This window comes from Myxocyprinus asiaticus, chromosome 7 (assembly GCF_019703515.2).
Source record: "Myxocyprinus asiaticus isolate MX2 ecotype Aquarium Trade chromosome 7, UBuf_Myxa_2, whole genome shotgun sequence".
Taxonomy (NCBI): Eukaryota; Metazoa; Chordata; class Actinopteri; order Cypriniformes; family Catostomidae; genus Myxocyprinus; species Myxocyprinus asiaticus.
The window spans coordinates 37,092,545-37,109,412 of record NC_059350.1 but is presented as its reverse complement, the minus strand read 5'-3'; the positions used below and the strand labels follow the sequence as shown (position 1 = coordinate 37,109,412).

Sequence of the window (16,868 nt, the reverse complement as noted above, 5' to 3'; positions counted from 1 at the left end):
CTCTCCAGATCCTTCAAAGTCTGAGGTCCACACTGGTGGACTCTCCTCTTCAGTTCACCCCACAGGTTTTCTATGGGGTTCAGGTCAGGGGACTGAGATGGCCATGGCAGAACCTTGATTTTGTAGTCAGTGAACCATTTTTGTATTGATTTTGATTTTATTTGTTTTGGATCATTGTCCTGCTGGAAGATCCAACCACGGCCCATTTTAAGCTTTCTGGCAGAGGCAGTCTAGATTTTTTATCTGTTGGTATTTGATAGAGTCCATGATGCCATGTATCCGAACAAGATGTCCAGGACCTCTTTCATAAAAACAGCCCCACAACTTTGAAAATCCATTATATTTTTGTTTCATCTGGCCATAGAACCCGGTCCCATTTGAAGTTCCAGTAGTGTCTGGCAAACTGAAGATGCTTGAGTTTGTTGTTGAATGAGAGCAGAGGCTTTTTCTTAAAACCCCCCATAACAACTTGTGGTGATGTAGTTGAAGTCTAATTTCTGCAATTCTACAGCTGTGATCCTTGTAGAATTTTTGGCCACTCAAACCATCCTCTTCACCATGTGTGGAAACAATACTGACACACGTCCTCTTCCAGGCCTATTCTTAACATCTCCAGTTGATTGGAACTTCTAAATTATTGCCATGATAGTGGAAATGGATATTTCAATGCTTTAGCTATTTTCTTATAGCCACTTCCCATTTTGTGAAGCTCAACAACTTTTGCTGCACATCATAACTTTATTCTTTGGTCTTAACCATTGTGATGGATGACTAAGGGAATTTGGCTAGTGTGTTACCTCATATTTATACCCCTGTGAAACAAGAAGTCATTGCGGAACAATTTCACGTTCCTAGTCGCCAAGGTGTACTAAAAAATTTAAATTATCAATGGGAATATACAGATATATTTTACTCACAAGAATTTCTAGGGCCTTCACAGCCTTCTTTGTTCATATTTACCAAGGGTGCCAATATTTTTGGCCACAACTGTACTTAACAACTGTAAATCTTCAGTGATCATTTGAGCTAAATCTCTCTCTCTCTCTCTCTCTCTCTCTCTCTCTCTCACACACACACACACACACACACACACACACACACACTCTCTCACTTACGTACACACACACACCTTATCATAAAGTCTATGGGGCAAGACACTGCACAATAATAAATATCCACAAATCCCAAGACTTATATGTGTTAACATTATATTGGTTAACAAGAGACTAGATAAAATCACTTATTACAGTAGTTGTGTAACATTATAATCCAATATTTCAACCCGTCATGACCATGTAAAGCCAGAAAACCATCTGGTAAACTTCCACATTATACGCAGGGATACCAGTTAGGGATTGTTTACATGGAGCAAACTCCACCCAATAAAACACATTTTTCTACAGAAGAATTAAATAAATAACTAATTGCTTTGACAAAAATATGAGCTTGAGTTTTTGCTTCTAAACCCTCAAAAATGCCATGCCTTAGACTTCCTTTGAACACTACAATGCAGTCAGATTTTGTTTGTTTATAGAAGAGTTGAAATTACTTTCTGTGGTATAAGAAACAAGGAACATTACTTTACCTGTAACTACATATACTACTTTTTAATCCAGTATCTTGGCACTAAGTGCATTTACCATAACAACTGTTGTTGCCATAGCTTTAATGTGACGTTATTTCCATAGCTGTCAGCCTAATATTACAGAGACCTTACCATTCAACATGAAAGAATGAAAAGTTATTTGGGATAGGCTTCGCTGTTAAGCCAAAGCACAGCTGTAGTGTCACCCACGTGAAAAGATGCAGTAAGTGAAATTATGTTAGCCCAAATTGGCTGGTGAAAAGCTAACATAAAAGCAGGTGGAAAACATGTCATGATAATTTATGGGTTAGGTGAGTAGAGCACAGAGAAGGTCATTCAGTTGTTGTTTTGCAGTCTAAAAGAAGAACACAGGGCTGTGTGCAATTGAGGGAACGCCACCATGATCTGAATCTCAGTAATTCAGACACATGCGTGTGCACACACACAGATTTTGGAAAGTGTGTGTGAGAGCACATGGGTGACAGGTGGTCAGAAGAGAGTAACATAGGAGACAAATCATACATTTTTAGCATATTTCCCCCCAACTCCTGTCTATCTCTCTTTCTATCTCTCTGTCTATTTACCATGACAAAAAAACACAATGTGGCTGACTCACTGAAACAGGAAATGGTTACTTATGCTATGACATCCTGCCTGAATGCAAGTTGATGAAGAAGCTTCACAATCTGTCATAACCTAAAATTCTATATTAATGAATATGCAGGGTGTACTGAAATAAACCACCATGGTTTACCGCTTTCGCCCCATTATATCACCATACAATAAATCACATCAAAACCATTGTTTAGAGTCTCTCTTATACATGTACTGTGTGTACATGCAGGCACTGCTTTATGACTCAAATTTTTTTTTTTTAAGAAAGGAGGGGTAGGGTGATACTTTCTTTTCTCTCTGTTCCTCTTTTCATTTAGTCTCTACTTATTTCCATTAAACAGCATGTGTTTGCCTTTCTTAATTTACCTTCATAAGTTTGCTAATGCATTAAATGTATAGGCATTAAAGAAATAGTTAGCAGAAAATGATAATTCTCTCATCATTTACTCACCTTTATGCCATCTCAAACTCGTATGACTTTCTTTCTTCCATGGAGCACAAACGAAGATTTTTTCATAGATGTATGAGGTATTTTTGTCAATGGGGTCAATGCTTTGCGTATGCGTGAAGCATGAAGATGTCAAGGTTTATACTGAACAAGGAGTTACATTTCGATGAAAGGTAATCCAGTTGTATGGATTACCTTTATGCTGCTTAATGTCCTTTTTGAAACTTTAAAGTGTTGATCCCCACTGACTTGCATTGTATGGATATAAGAACACCATATCGCCATCAAAATATCTTATTGTGTTCCGCAGAAAATAGAAAATTATACGAGTTTAAGACGCCATGAAGGAGAGTAAATGATGAGAGATTTTTAGGTGAACTATTCCTTTAAACTTAAGTGCGTAATTCATTCATTTTTGCTATGGAAATGAAATGTTACCTCAAATCGTGCAGCTTGTTGAGAAATACTACTGATTTTCTTTTTTTTTCTTTTTTCTTTTTTTATTAAATCTTACAATAATAAAGAAAAGCAAAAACATATATATATATATATATATATATATATATATATATATATATATATATATATATATATAATATATACAAACAACATTTAAACCCCACAACTACCCCTCCCCCTCCCAATCCCCAACCCTGCACCCGTGGTCACACATGAGTAGATATACAGAAAAAAAAAGAGCAAACAAACACACAAACAATATATATATATATATATATATAAAATAAACATACTCAACCAAATCTACACTATTCTCTCCACGCCCCACCAGGAGAGCCCTCCAGAAACTCCAAATAACTGCCCCATTTCCCGACAAACAAATCAAAGTTACCCAGTCTTCCCAATGACACCTCTTCAAAAGCCGCCACCCTCCCCATCTCCATGCACCACTCTGAAAATGGGGGCGCACCAGCTGACCTCCAACCCCTCAAAATAATCTGCCTGGCGATCATCACACAGGTCAGAAGCCAATTCTCTGTATGACTATTCCCAACATCGATGACTGCCCCATTGCCCAAAACACAAGGTCTGGGGCAAAACGAAACCTGAGTTCCCACCACGTCACACACAAAATTCTGAACCTTCAACCAGAATTTCTGGATCTCAATACACCACCAAAAAACATGGGCCATGTCTCCATCCTCCCGACTGGCATCGCCAGCAGGTGGGTGTGTCTTTAAGACCAAGCCTATACAATCTAGAGGGGGTCCAATAAAATCTATGTAAAACCTTGAATTGTGTAAGACGCACCCTTGCATCTCTAGATGCAGACTTCATGTTTTTAAGAATCCTAGTCCACACTCCCTCCTCCAATACCAAGTTGAAATCTTTCTCCCATAATCTCTTGATAGAAGTTCCGTCCCCCAGACTCTGAATTAGCAGGGAGTAATTCACTGAAGCCTCATGACCTTTTCCATAAGCAGTAATCACCACTCCCAGAGTATCTGCCGCTTTAGGGAGGTGTATGCTAGTTGTAAATACCTATAAAACTGAGATTTGGGGATCCCAAAATGTTGAACCAAATTTTCAAAAGATCTAAACACCCCATTCTCATACAGGTCACCGAGTGTGGTAACCCTCCTCACAATCCACTCTGACCAGCAGAAAGAGGACTCATTAATACGTAATTTTGGGTTCTGCCATATGCTCGAAGCAACATTTAAATAAATGTCTGAGTTAAACACTCTGGACACTTTTGTCCATACCAAGTGCAAATGTGAAATAACGGGGTGTAACTTCTCCGATTAGTTTGATAGAGGGGCTCTGCAATGGCGAAATAGGGGCAAGAACTTCTTGTTCAATATCAAACCAGGGAGGGGCTCTCTCAGGTGGAAGTGACCAATGAGCCAAATGTCTGAGACCGAATGCTTAATAATAAAACAAAATCTTGGGTAGGCCTAGCCCACCTTTGTCAATCGGCCTATGTAACTTATTGAAATGTAATCTGGGACGCTTACCATTCCAAATGAAGGACTTCGCTATGCTATCAAATTGCTTGAAATAAGAGAGGGGGACATCTACAGGGAGAGACTGTAACAGGTAGTTGAATTCTGGAAAACAATTCATTTTAATAACATTAACCTTCCCAATCATAGATAAATGTAATGAAGCCCACCTGCCCACATCGCTTGAAAACTTTTTTATTAGGGAATCAAAATTAACTAAATCAGACAAATTTGCTGGGAATAAAATGCCCAAATACTTAATGCCCTGTTTGAGCCACTGGAAGGCACCCGGCTGGAAAGCCATTACTGGGCAGTATGCTATAAGAGCCAAAGCTTCGGATTTAGACCAATTAACTCTGCACCCTGAGAACTTAGAAAAGGAATTAATAATTCTGTGGAGGCAAAGCATAGATCTAGTGGGGTCGGAGACGAATAATAAAATATCATCTCCATAAAGCAAAAGCTTATGCGCCACACCTCCCGCCACCACCCCTGGAAAATCATCTTCCCTTCTTATCACGGCTGAAAATGGTTCCAGGGCAAGACAGAACAATAATGGGGAAAGAGAGCAACCCTGCCAGGTGCTCCTATCCAGAGTGAAATAATCTGAAATTAATCCATTTGTTTGTACTGCCGCTACCAGGTGTCTATAAAGTAACTTAATCCATCCAATAAAAGTATTCCCGAACCCGTATATTTCCAAAATCTTAAAAAGATAATCCCATTCTACCATATCAAATGCCTTTTCGGCATCAAGTGAGATGGCTGTGACCGGAGTCTGGTCATTCACCACTGACCACATAATATTGATGAAACACCTAATGTTATCAGAAGAGCTGCGGTCCCAAATGAACCCCACCTGATCTGTATGTTTAAGAGATGTCATAACTTTACTTAATCGGTTAGCCAAAATTTTTGACAACATTTTAACGTCTAGCTGGATCAGGGAAATTGGACAGTAACTCTTACACTCACTTGGATCTTTGTCCTTTTTAAGAATCAGACTGATCTGGGCTTGTGTCATGGTTGGTGGAAGCTTTCCATTCTTTAGTGATTCCGTATAAACTTCTAACAAAAGTGGAGCCAGTTCTGTAGCATAAGATCTAAAAAATTCTGCGGCAAAGCCATCTGGCCCCGGAGCCTTGCCTGTAGGCAAGGCCTTAATTACCTTGTCAAGTTCCTCCAAGGTTATTTCAGAATCAAGAGAATTTTTTTGCTCCGTCATCAGTTTAGGGAGATCTAATGGTTCCACAAAGTTTCTAATATCTTCATCAGTAGACTAAGACATGGAACTATAAAGATCAAAATAGAATTCTTTAAAAGCATTATTAATATCAGTGGCCGAGGTAAAAATTTCACTACCAGCCGATTTCATTGAGGGAATGGTAGAAAAAGACTCTCTCTGCTTTATATATTTAGCCAGAGGTTTCCCTGCTTTGTCCCCTGACTCAAAATATGACTGTCTTGCCCTAAATAACCAAAACTCCACCTTCCACGACAAAACAGTATTATATCTGTATTTCAGTCGGGTCAATTCTCTGAGGCCATCAGATGACATCGGCACTTCAGTTCTGTCTCGGTATTTTTAATATTCTCTTCCAACTCCAGGAGTTCTCGTGCTTTGGATTTGTATGATTGACTGTATGATCCGACCCCTAAGAACCGCCTTAAGTGCCTCCCAAGCCATGCCCACAGAGGATACTGAGGACCAGTTGGTCTCCATATAAACATTGATTTCAGCCTTTAACATTTGTTGGAAATCAGGATTTTGCAAAAGGGATACATTAAAGCGCCAACTATATGATTTCTTTTTCTCCATACGTGGTAACACCTCTAAACTCACCAGGGCGTGATCTGAAACTAAGATTTTCCAACTGAGCAATCAACGACATAAGAAATTAGGGATTTAGATATATAAAAAAAATCTATTCTACAATAAATCTTATGGACTGATGAAAAAAATATATAGTCCCTACCAGATGGATTCAAAAGTCTCCAAATATCTGTAAGACCAAGATTTTTACACATCCTGTGAAGTGTCAATGTTGCTCTAGGGGGCTTGCACACTTTTGCTTCACTATGATCAAGGACTGAGTCCATCAAAAGATTAAAGTCTCCTCCCAATATTATATCATGAGGGGTGCCAGCAGCTTGCAACATCCCTTAAAGATCTAAAAAAAATCCCTGATCATCAGCGTTAGGTGCGTAAATATTAGCCAAAATCAACCTTTGCCCCTGAATTTCTGCTAAAACAATAATGACTCTTCCTAATTTATCTTTAATCAGTTTGAGACATTTGAATTGTAGATGCTTATTTATCAATGTAATGACTCCCCTGCTCTTACTTGAGCCAACACTAAAGAAAACATGTCCACCCCATATCTTCCCAAATATTTCAGCTTCCTGCGGGGAAAGATGTGTTTCTTGAAGAAACCCTATATAATATTTCTTACGTTTAAGAAAAGAAATAACCTTCCTTCTTTTTATGGGGTGCCCCAACCCATTCACATTCCACGTGGAGAGAGATAATCCACTCATATTAACATTTGACATTTTGACATATTAGAAAAAATTGATTGTGTGTCAAAAATAACATTATAAAGACCACATTCCAACATTAGTGCCACAGTCAAACCCCGAACTTCCCCCCGAACCAAAAAAAAAAAAAACAGAAAAAAGAAAAACATGCGCATTAACCCCGTGCACGACAGCGCCAACCGCCGTCCATCCCTCTAAACTCAAAAAGTCCATGTATGCCTATGAGAGTCCCCGCTACAAAAAGTATGGTGCATCTATACAAATTTTGTGAGACAGAATTACATAACAGAAAATAATATATAAAACAAACTCCAGCCAATAGGCGGAATAAACACAAAGAACATGTATATTCAGTCACAAAACTGTCTCAAAGGTGTGTTCCTCCACAAAACAAATTCCAGCTGCTAGCGGGACCAGCACACAATAAATAAATTAATTAACTAAATAAAGCCATTCAGATTCCTCGGATAGTCAAACGAATGTTCAGTGAGCCAGCTGTTTCATGAGTGCAGCAGATGACGTAATCATTCCAATTTCCTGCAAAAAATACTCCACAAAACAAACTCCATCCAATAGGAGGCATAAACACAAAGAACATGCAGATTCATCCACAACTGTCCCGAAAGAGTGTTATTCCACAAAACAAACTCCAGCCACTAGGCGGAACCAGCACAAAAAGAAACGAAAATGGCGCCCAGCTTCCTCAGACAGTCAAGAGTACAGTGCAACCGGAAAGTATTCACAACGCTTCACTTTTTTCACATTTTGTTATGTTAAAGCCTTATTCCAAAATGGATTAAATTCATTATTTTCTTCAAAATTCTACAAACAATACTCCATAATGACAACATGAAAGAAGTTTGTTTGAAATCTTTGCAAATTTATTACAAATAAAAAACTGGGGGAAAAAAAATCACATGTACATAAGTATTCACAGCCTTTGCTCAATACTTTGTTGAAGCACCTTTGGCACCAATTACAGCCTCAAGTCATTTTGAGCTTGATGCTACAAGCTTGGCACACCTATTTTTGGGCAGTTTCTCCCATTCTTCTTTGCAGGACCTCTCAAGCTCCATCAGGTTGGATGGGGAGCGTCGGTGCACAGCCATTTTCAGATCTCTCCAGAGATGTTCAATCGGGTTCAAGTCTGGGCTCTGGCTGGGCCACTCAAGGACATTCACAGAGTTGTCCCGGAGCCACTCCTTTGTTATCTTGGCCTTTTGGCAAACTCCAGGCGGGCTGTCATGTGCCTTTTACTGAGGAGTAGCTTCCATCTGGCCACTCTACCATACAGGCCTGATTGGTGGAGTGCTGCAGAGATGGTTGTTCTTCTGGAAGGTTCTCCTTTCTCCACAGAGAAATGCTGGAGCTCTGTCAGAGTGACCATCGGGTTCTTGGTCACCTCCCTGACTGAGGCCCTTCTCCCCCGATTGCTCAGTTTGGCTGGGCGGCCAGCTCTAGGAAGAGTCCTGGTGGTTCCAAACTTCATCCATTTACGGATGATGGAGGCCACTTTGCTCATTGGGACCTTCAATGCTGCAGAAAGTTTTCTGTGCCCTTCCCCAGATCTGTGCCCCAATACAATCCTGTCTCGGAGGTCTACAGACAATTCCTTGGACTTCATGGCTTGGTTTGTGCTCTGACATGCACTGTTAACTGTGAGACCTTATATAGACAGGTGTGTGCCTTTCCAAATCATGTCCAATCAACTGAATTTACCACAGGTGGACTCCAATCAAGTTGGAGAAACATCTCAAGGATGATCAGTGGAAACAGGATGCACCTGAGCTCAATTTTGAGTGTCATGGCAAAGGCTGTGAATACTTATGTACATGTGATTTTTTTCGTTTTTTATTTTTCATAAATTTCCTAAGATTTCAAACAAACTTCTTTCACTTTTGTCATTATGGGGTATTGTTTGTAGAATTTTGAGGAAAATAATGAATTTAATCCATTTTGGAATAAGGCTGTAACATAACAAATGTGGAAAAAGTGAAGCGCTGTGAATACTTTCCGGATGCACTGTATATTGAGCGAGACAAGTTCACTCGGGGGGCCACGTGAGAAACACATCATGACTTCCTCAGGCCATTGATTTTATGAAAGACATCGCTTGTTGTGGGCATGTAAATATTTTCAGCCATCCTTCGTATCTATTCTCAATTTGGCCATGAACATCAGTGCAAAAGCGATCCTCCATCGATGCAAGAGTTTCTTGAAGGAGTGTTACTACACAAAACATACTCCAGCCGCTATGCGGAACCAACACAAAAAGAAACAAAAATGGCGCCCAGCTTCCTCAGACAGTCAAGTGTACGTACAGCGAGGCAGTTCACCTGGGGGCCATATGAAAGTCACCAAATGGTTTACTCACCCCATTGTCTCTATGAAAGACAAGGCTTGTTGTGGGCATGTAAGTATTTTGCGGCCATCCCTAGCACCCACTCTCAACCTGGCCGGAAACATCAGAGCAAAAGCGATCTTCCGTTGATGTAAGAGTTTCTTGCATTCCTTGAATCGATAACGTTGCTCTCTTGTCGAATTCGCAAAATCTGGGAACAAGAAAATGTTGTGGTTCTTCCAGAGAATGCTCTCCTTTGCTCCTTGCCTCGCGCAACACGAGATCTTTATTGGATGATCTCAGAAATTTGGCCAGAATTAATCAGGGCCTGTCCCCCTCAGCCGAGCCGGAACACTGTGAGCCCGCTCGATTTCTAGCTTATGGCCTGTTATGTCAAACAGACTCGGGAAGAGCTCGTCTAGGAATTTCACCATATCTCTGCCTTCTTCATGCTCAGGAATTCCAACAATTCGGACGTTATTTCACTGGCTACGATTCTCCAAATCCTCCAGTTTTTCCAAAACGCGCAGCAAATCTACTTTGGTCGCTAGCGGATTAGCAGCTAATTCCCTCTCCGATGACTCTAGATAAACGATCCGTCTCTCGACGTCCCCAATTCTTGTAACCAACTCAGAGAATTTCGTTTCCGTCGCAGTAATCGTTCGACGTATTACAGCAAGATCCTCTAAGTCAGCAACAACTTTCGTCAGCATCACAGACATGCTCACCAGTTGCCCCTGGATTTCTCCCGCCGCACTGTCCAAAATGAGTCCCTGGTCTGCGGGCCCAGCTTGAGCACGTAAGTGTCTTTTAATATCTCCAGAGCCTGAGGATTTTGAATTTTTTGCCATGTTGACTTCAAAGAACAGATATGTAGCAGGGAGTATCAAATCTCACTGGTTTATGGCATAAAATATATTATAAATCTACTGCTTTTCTAAGATATCCGACGTAAAATTTTTGCCTTTCGGACCATAAAATAGGTGAAAAAGTCCCATAGACTTGCATTGAAATAGTAACCCAAGTGGGTTTCCCACCCATCTCGTAAAAGAGGGGATGGTCACGTAAAATACAACCTGTATTTAAAGATTAAATGATGCATCCCATATAAAATTTAATTTTTAGGTCAATCCACTGTCGGATCCCCACCACCATCACCACCAACTCACCACCATCACCACCAACTCACCTCCACCCCCGGAAGGCCACTGCCACTGGAGGGGGTGTTCCATATTTTTCAACTTTAGAGGTGGCAACCCTAGACCCAAGTCATGTCTAGGGACCGAGATATCAACAATAGCAAAACTTAGGTTCTAACTCTTTTGACTTGGACTCGTAAGCAAATAACTACCACCCACCCACGACACCCTTGCTTAAGTCTCTTATTGCCATCGTGCTGTTTACACAAAACTCTTTCACACACATTCACAGAGGCACACTTGCACATAGAGGGAGAGTTGACATTTAGACCTCAGAGCTTTCCCTCATCAAAAGACATTCACTTCAAAGTGATGTTTACTATGAGAATAACACCTAACAACCTACAGTAAACACTCTCAGTGAACCAATCTCCTGTTTTTATCAGATAACCACAAATGCAACAATCTTAAAGCTGCAAACATCTGCTTTTTTTAAAAAAAAGTTATTTTTTGTATTTCACATGAAAGTTGTTAAACACAGCTAGGAGTCCATTCCTATTCAATTTAGTTTATACAGCAAAAGCACTTTTTCAATTAATTAAAGGAATAGTTCACCTAAATATGAAAATTCTGTCATTATTTACTCATGTTGTTCCAAACCTGTATGATTTTTCTGTAAAGGATATCCTGGCCACTCTTTTCAATGTAATGAAAGGGAATGAGGACCAGGGCTATCAAGCTCTAAAATGACAAAAAAGCACAATAAAATTAACGTAAAGTGGTCCATACGATTCGTGCTATCTACCAAGTTTTCTGAAGCCATAGTATAGTGATTATGTGGGGAACATTTAAGTCAATGAGAAATTGAGGTTAATGAGAAAAGAAGTAATGTCTGAATCGTGAATGCTCTGAAATTGCTCTTTTGAGTTGAATCTTCTCAATGAATCAATTGATCCTATTCACAGAACCAGTCTGAATGATTTGTTCATGCATCGGTATGATCTGGTCGCAGTGGTCAACAGTTTGGAGGGGAAATTTTTAAGTAAATAATATCTCAAAATTCGGTCTGTTCCTCACACAGCTTTTGTATGGCTTCAGGAGACCACTTTTATGATACTTTAATGGTGTTTTTGTCATTTTGGAGCTTGACAGCCCCAGTCCTCATTAACCTTCATAATAAAGGTAGCCTTAAAGTAACAGTTGGTTACTTTTTGTGCTCAACTGACTAGATAAACTCATACAAGTTTGGAACGACATGAAGGTGAGTAAATAATTCCCTAATTTTTATTTTTTATTTTTTTATTTTGGTAGACTTTCCATTAAATTCAACTACTTTGGAGAAGAAATGCAGCCAAATATCCCCTTACCTGCAGCTGGTCCTGACAGCAGAACACATAGCATGCTGCTGTCTTCTCTCTGAGCAGACAGCCGAAATAGCTGGGCTCCTGGCTGTTGTGAATGAGTTTAGTGATAAGATGAGGCCTATGGTCAAACAGAACCATATGTTGCAGTGGGTCCCATGTCTTTCCTGGGCCTGCAGTGTCTAGAATGCAGCGCACTGAGTTGGCTGAAATCTGCAGCACCACAGGTTGATCTCGAACCTTGAACAAGTTAGGAACAGTCACACACACACACACACACACTATATATATATATATATATATATATATATATATATATATATATATATATATATATAGTAATTCAATTAGATCAGTTTAAAAGTTTAGCAACTATACTGTGTAGCTGTAGCAGTCTATATTAGAGGTGATTTTAAAGCGATAGTTCATGTACATATGGTGTTCCAAACCCGTATGACTTTCTTTCTTCCATGCATCTAAACAGGAGATGTAAGACAGAATGGCAGTCTCAGTCACCATTCACTTTCCTTTTATGGAAAACAACACAATGAAAGCAAACGGTGACTGAGGGCTGTGATTGTGCCTACCCTATCCTTTTGTGTTCCACCGAAGAAGGAAAGTCTTACAGGTTTGAAATGATTTGAGGGTGTGTAAATTAGCACAGAATTTTCATTATTGGGTAAAATATTAATTTAATACAATGGTACGCTTTCTGACAGCCATTAGCTACCATTGTCACGAACAAAAAAGTGTACCATAGTAATCTTTGAAGTACCTCTGAGTTCCATTTAAATATCATGGTACATGAATATGTTAATAATTCAGTACCATGGTATATGTAAAAGCACACGGTAGTGGTATTATCATCTGATACCACTACCATGATACCATCACAGTAGCACATATCACCTCTTTTATATTCTAATCTACTTCGCAATAATACAACTGTTTCATATGTATTGTATATACTGTATACAATAAGACTTAATAATGCTGTTTTCTATCATAACATACATTTTTATTATCACATCTAATTAGCATCAAATCAACTGACCTCTTTAGAGTTCTTCTCCCCCAGTCGGGGTCTCCGTATCTCAGCCACTACCCAGGGGAGCATGGTCATGGTGGTCAGTGGATGGATGGCCAGTGAGCCAATCAGGGTTAGTCTGTACTGAATCTCCTCTTCCCCTTCCTCCCTCTGTCTCTTATCCTCCGATCCATGACGTGTTTGTGCAAGAGAACAGAGAGGGTGAGCTTTGATTGGGTCATCTCTGGATTTGACCTCGAAACAAATGCCCTCCATGTCCCTGGGTTGTCAAAGATTGAGGAATTAGGCGAGCCCTCAAAGTCAAAAAAAGAAAACAAAAACAGCAACATTAATTTGTAGTTGCAATTTTGGGTGATGCAGTGTTGCCATATGTACCAAAGTCAGTCATCATTTTGATTACCCTCTAATTAAAAAAACTAAAACCACATCTCCTTCTCTGAGTAAGTCCAAATGGCTTTTAATGCCCTGTGGTGAGCTCTTTGAGTGGCATCTTCATCCAATATTCAGCCATTTGTAGGGGCTTATAACAGCTTACTCTGAAAGCCCCTCAAAATTTTACAGAAGGCCACAGTCAAAGAACACTTTTCAGGATGACATGCCTTTAATCAATCCACTTATCATGATTCACTGGAAAAAATGATGTGTTGGATTTACTTAAAATATATATGTTGCATTTTTGCATCATGCTATTTATGTAAATTCAACTTGTGGTCATAATATGTCAGCATAACTTGAAAAACTTTATTAGAAATACACAAATGTATCAGTTCATTCAACTTTATTTACTTAAAAAGGTATGTAACACAAATAATCAATAATATTAAAAAGCTGAGCTGAGATCTCTTAGAATTCTTAATAACAACTAATTAAATGCCCCAATAAGTTCCTTTTGACCAAACAAACATGATTAAATTATTCAAGTGCAAGGGCTTATGGGTATTCCCCATAACCTCAGTTCCATACTTGACTGTTTAAATTAGTAGAACTTAAAGGGATAGTTCACCCAAAAATGAAAATTCAATCATTGTTTACTCACCCCTGTGTTGTTATAACCTTATATGACTTTCTTTCTTTTTCTTAACAAAAAAGGGAGAAATTGTGAAAAAATACTGCGCTCAGTTATGTCATACAATGGCAGTTTATTGTGACCACCTCTTCAAGCTTCAAAAGAAGGCAAAAGAATAATTCAGAAGTCTAATCAATTATTCCATGAGACTCATGATTGTTATGAAAGCATACAATAAGTTTAGGTGAGAAACAAACCAAAATCGAATGTACTATTTAGTGAAAATGTACACTGACCGTTGATCTTCTGCGCGTGTTCATAATAGGGTACGAGAGCAACAGTTCACGCAGTAACCTCGCGACATTGGGGCGTTCAAGCGAAAACTCACTTTGTTTATCTAAAAACAGGTCCTCCACAACGATAGCGACAACAGAACACAACACAGCTGCACACAAAACAGAGAACAGAACTTAGTAAACATGTCTGAAGAGTTTGTATTTATGCATTTCTTTGCCCAGTCTTATTTTTTGAAAGTTTTTGGATGTGTGCCAGTTAACAGTGGACAGAGTTACCCGCGCGAGGCCGAAAATAGAAAACAAGCGATCGATTGAATATACCGTCACTCGTCACTACTGGTTAGGACAAAAACTATTGAAAATATACCTTATTAAAAATAAGGCTGGGCATAGAAATGCATAAATTCTTCGACTACAAACTCTCCAGACATGTTTAATAAGTTCTGTTCTCTGTTTTGTGTGCAGCTGTGTTGTGTTCTGTTGTCGCTATCGCTGTGGAGGACCTGTTTGTGTTTTGCTGTCCCCTTCTGCATATTGCGGTCCCCTTTGGCATATCAGGGCACCATTTCTCTGCCCCCTTCATCATTTTGCAGCTGACTTTAGCATACTGCGGCCCCGTTTCACGGCCAGCCCACCGGGAAAAGTCCTGGTTCTTCCGATGGCCAGTCCGCCTCTGGTTGCAATGAACTATTGAGGCATAGTGCCAATTTTACGCCATGTTATTCATAACATTTGTCAGTTGAGGGTGCTATTTTGCTGCTGTTGTTTTTGGCAACCGCTTCTGCTCGGTGCTGGTCTCAATAAAGCTCATTTGGTATCTTTGGACTGAAAGGGGGCGTGGCTAATTCAAGGCTCAGCTTTTGGAAATTCCATAACGACTAAAATCGCTCACAGCACCTTTAAATTCTTAATTTTGTGGATTTTTAACACAATTTTTCATTAACTTTATGTATCACTCTATGTTCACCTTATAATTTATATTTTGTGTTGTACACATTAATGTAAATTAAATAAAGCTAAAAATGTAATAAATATGTACGTTTCTGAGTAAAAGCTACTTATTTTCATGTTATGTTTGTTGAGCCAACTTATCTTGTTTTCAGTGTTGTCTATACAAGTTACAAGTCTGAAAATGTATGTGATCTGAAAATTCTAAAAATAATTTTTTATATTAAAAATAATCATAAAAAATATTGAATGTACATGTTTTGCTTGATTTTCCTTTGAATAACCTTTTTCATTTATATTAGATGATATATAATGTCCTGTCAACAAAGGGCACTGTAATAAAATACACAGATTACACTGTAAAAAAAAACAAAAAGAATTGGGGGGGTAACCAAAAATGTGTTTCATGTTGCTTCATCTATTGTTTAATATGACTGTATCAGCCATTAGGTAACACCAAAGAAAGTAATTCAATTCGGGTAGAAATATTGCCTATAATAGTAATCCGCCCTTCTGAATGAACTTTACCCTACTTTATAACTCTTCAACAACAATAAGAAAGCTTTAGAAGCATCATGCATCAAGTGGCAGTTTTGTAAAATAACCTCCAAGATCATGTGAAGGTCACATTTTTAATCTGAAGAATGTGTGATATTGGCAGAAATTGTCCTACTTCAACAATCTGACACCGGTTCCTCAAGTAGTGCATGGCCAAAGTGGATATTAATAGCCAAGCATGTAGGAATTCATCTGATATTTACAGAAGGGTCAACAGAAAGTTTCATTAACAACAAGCGATGGCCAAAATAAATAAATAAATAAATAAAAGAAGAGAAAAGGTCAGTTTAGGAAAGGTTGAACTCACAGGCCACAAAAAAAAAAAAAAAAAACATAAAGAATTTAAGCACATGAGGCAATGTCATACTATAATATTGTTTCAGCGACATCTTTGCATAAACATTTTTGCTATGAAAAAGCTCGTTTGAAAACATTACCATTTTATAATAAATACTATTCGTGTTACAATAAATCAAATTTTGTGCTTACAGACTAAAAGTTTTAACTTTCGCTTACCTTTACGCACAATGAACCAGTTCCGTAAAGTTGGAAATATATTCACAGATTCGAACTTCCCGGATCAATAACTCATAAGCGGAACGTTGTTAAAACACAAACGACGCCTCTTTACAATTGTATTAAGATAGACAACAACCTACAACCTAATTTTCATCAAAACGAGCCGTCCTCTGAGCTGGACAAGTAAAGTTGGTCTCTACATGCAGCCGGCTGTGAGACGAGTGTGCAGGGACCGTCTACAAAGTGCAACACCGAAAAGCGATACTACAAAAATATTCAAAAACTTCACTCTTACAAAGTGTAGTTTCACCAAAATCACTTCACACATCAGTGGTCATGTTATAAAAGGGAAAATGGCCTTTTGCATAATTTTGGGGAATTTTTATTGGGAAAAATATTCAATAACTTTACTCTTATACAGTGTAGTACCATCAAATTCAGTTCACACATCAGTGGTCTCCTGTTGGTTATACTACAACACTTAGTTAGGGAAAAAAGGCTT

General features: G+C 38.9%; 1 protein-coding gene across 3 annotated transcripts in view; it reads right to left on the bottom strand.

Annotated features, from left to right (window-relative positions):
• Positions 1–16,573, bottom strand: part of tbc1d1 (TBC1 (tre-2/USP6, BUB2, cdc16) domain family, member 1) — a 104,394-nt gene extending 87,821 nt beyond the window's left edge. For 2 of the 3 annotated variants that reach the window (XM_051701927.1, XM_051701921.1), the window contains exons 1-3: positions 16,364–16,573; positions 13,046–13,332; positions 11,998–12,231 (exon numbers count right to left, since the gene is read on the bottom strand). In XM_051701927.1, the coding sequence (XP_051557887.1) occupies positions 11,998–12,231; positions 13,046–13,294 (483 nt within the window). In that variant the 5' untranslated portion in view covers positions 13,295–13,332; positions 16,364–16,573. The remainder of the gene's footprint in view (positions 1–11,997; positions 12,232–13,045; positions 13,333–16,363) is intronic. The other variant, XM_051701922.1, reaches the window with a different exon arrangement.
• Between the last annotated feature and the right edge of the window lie 295 nt (positions 16,574–16,868).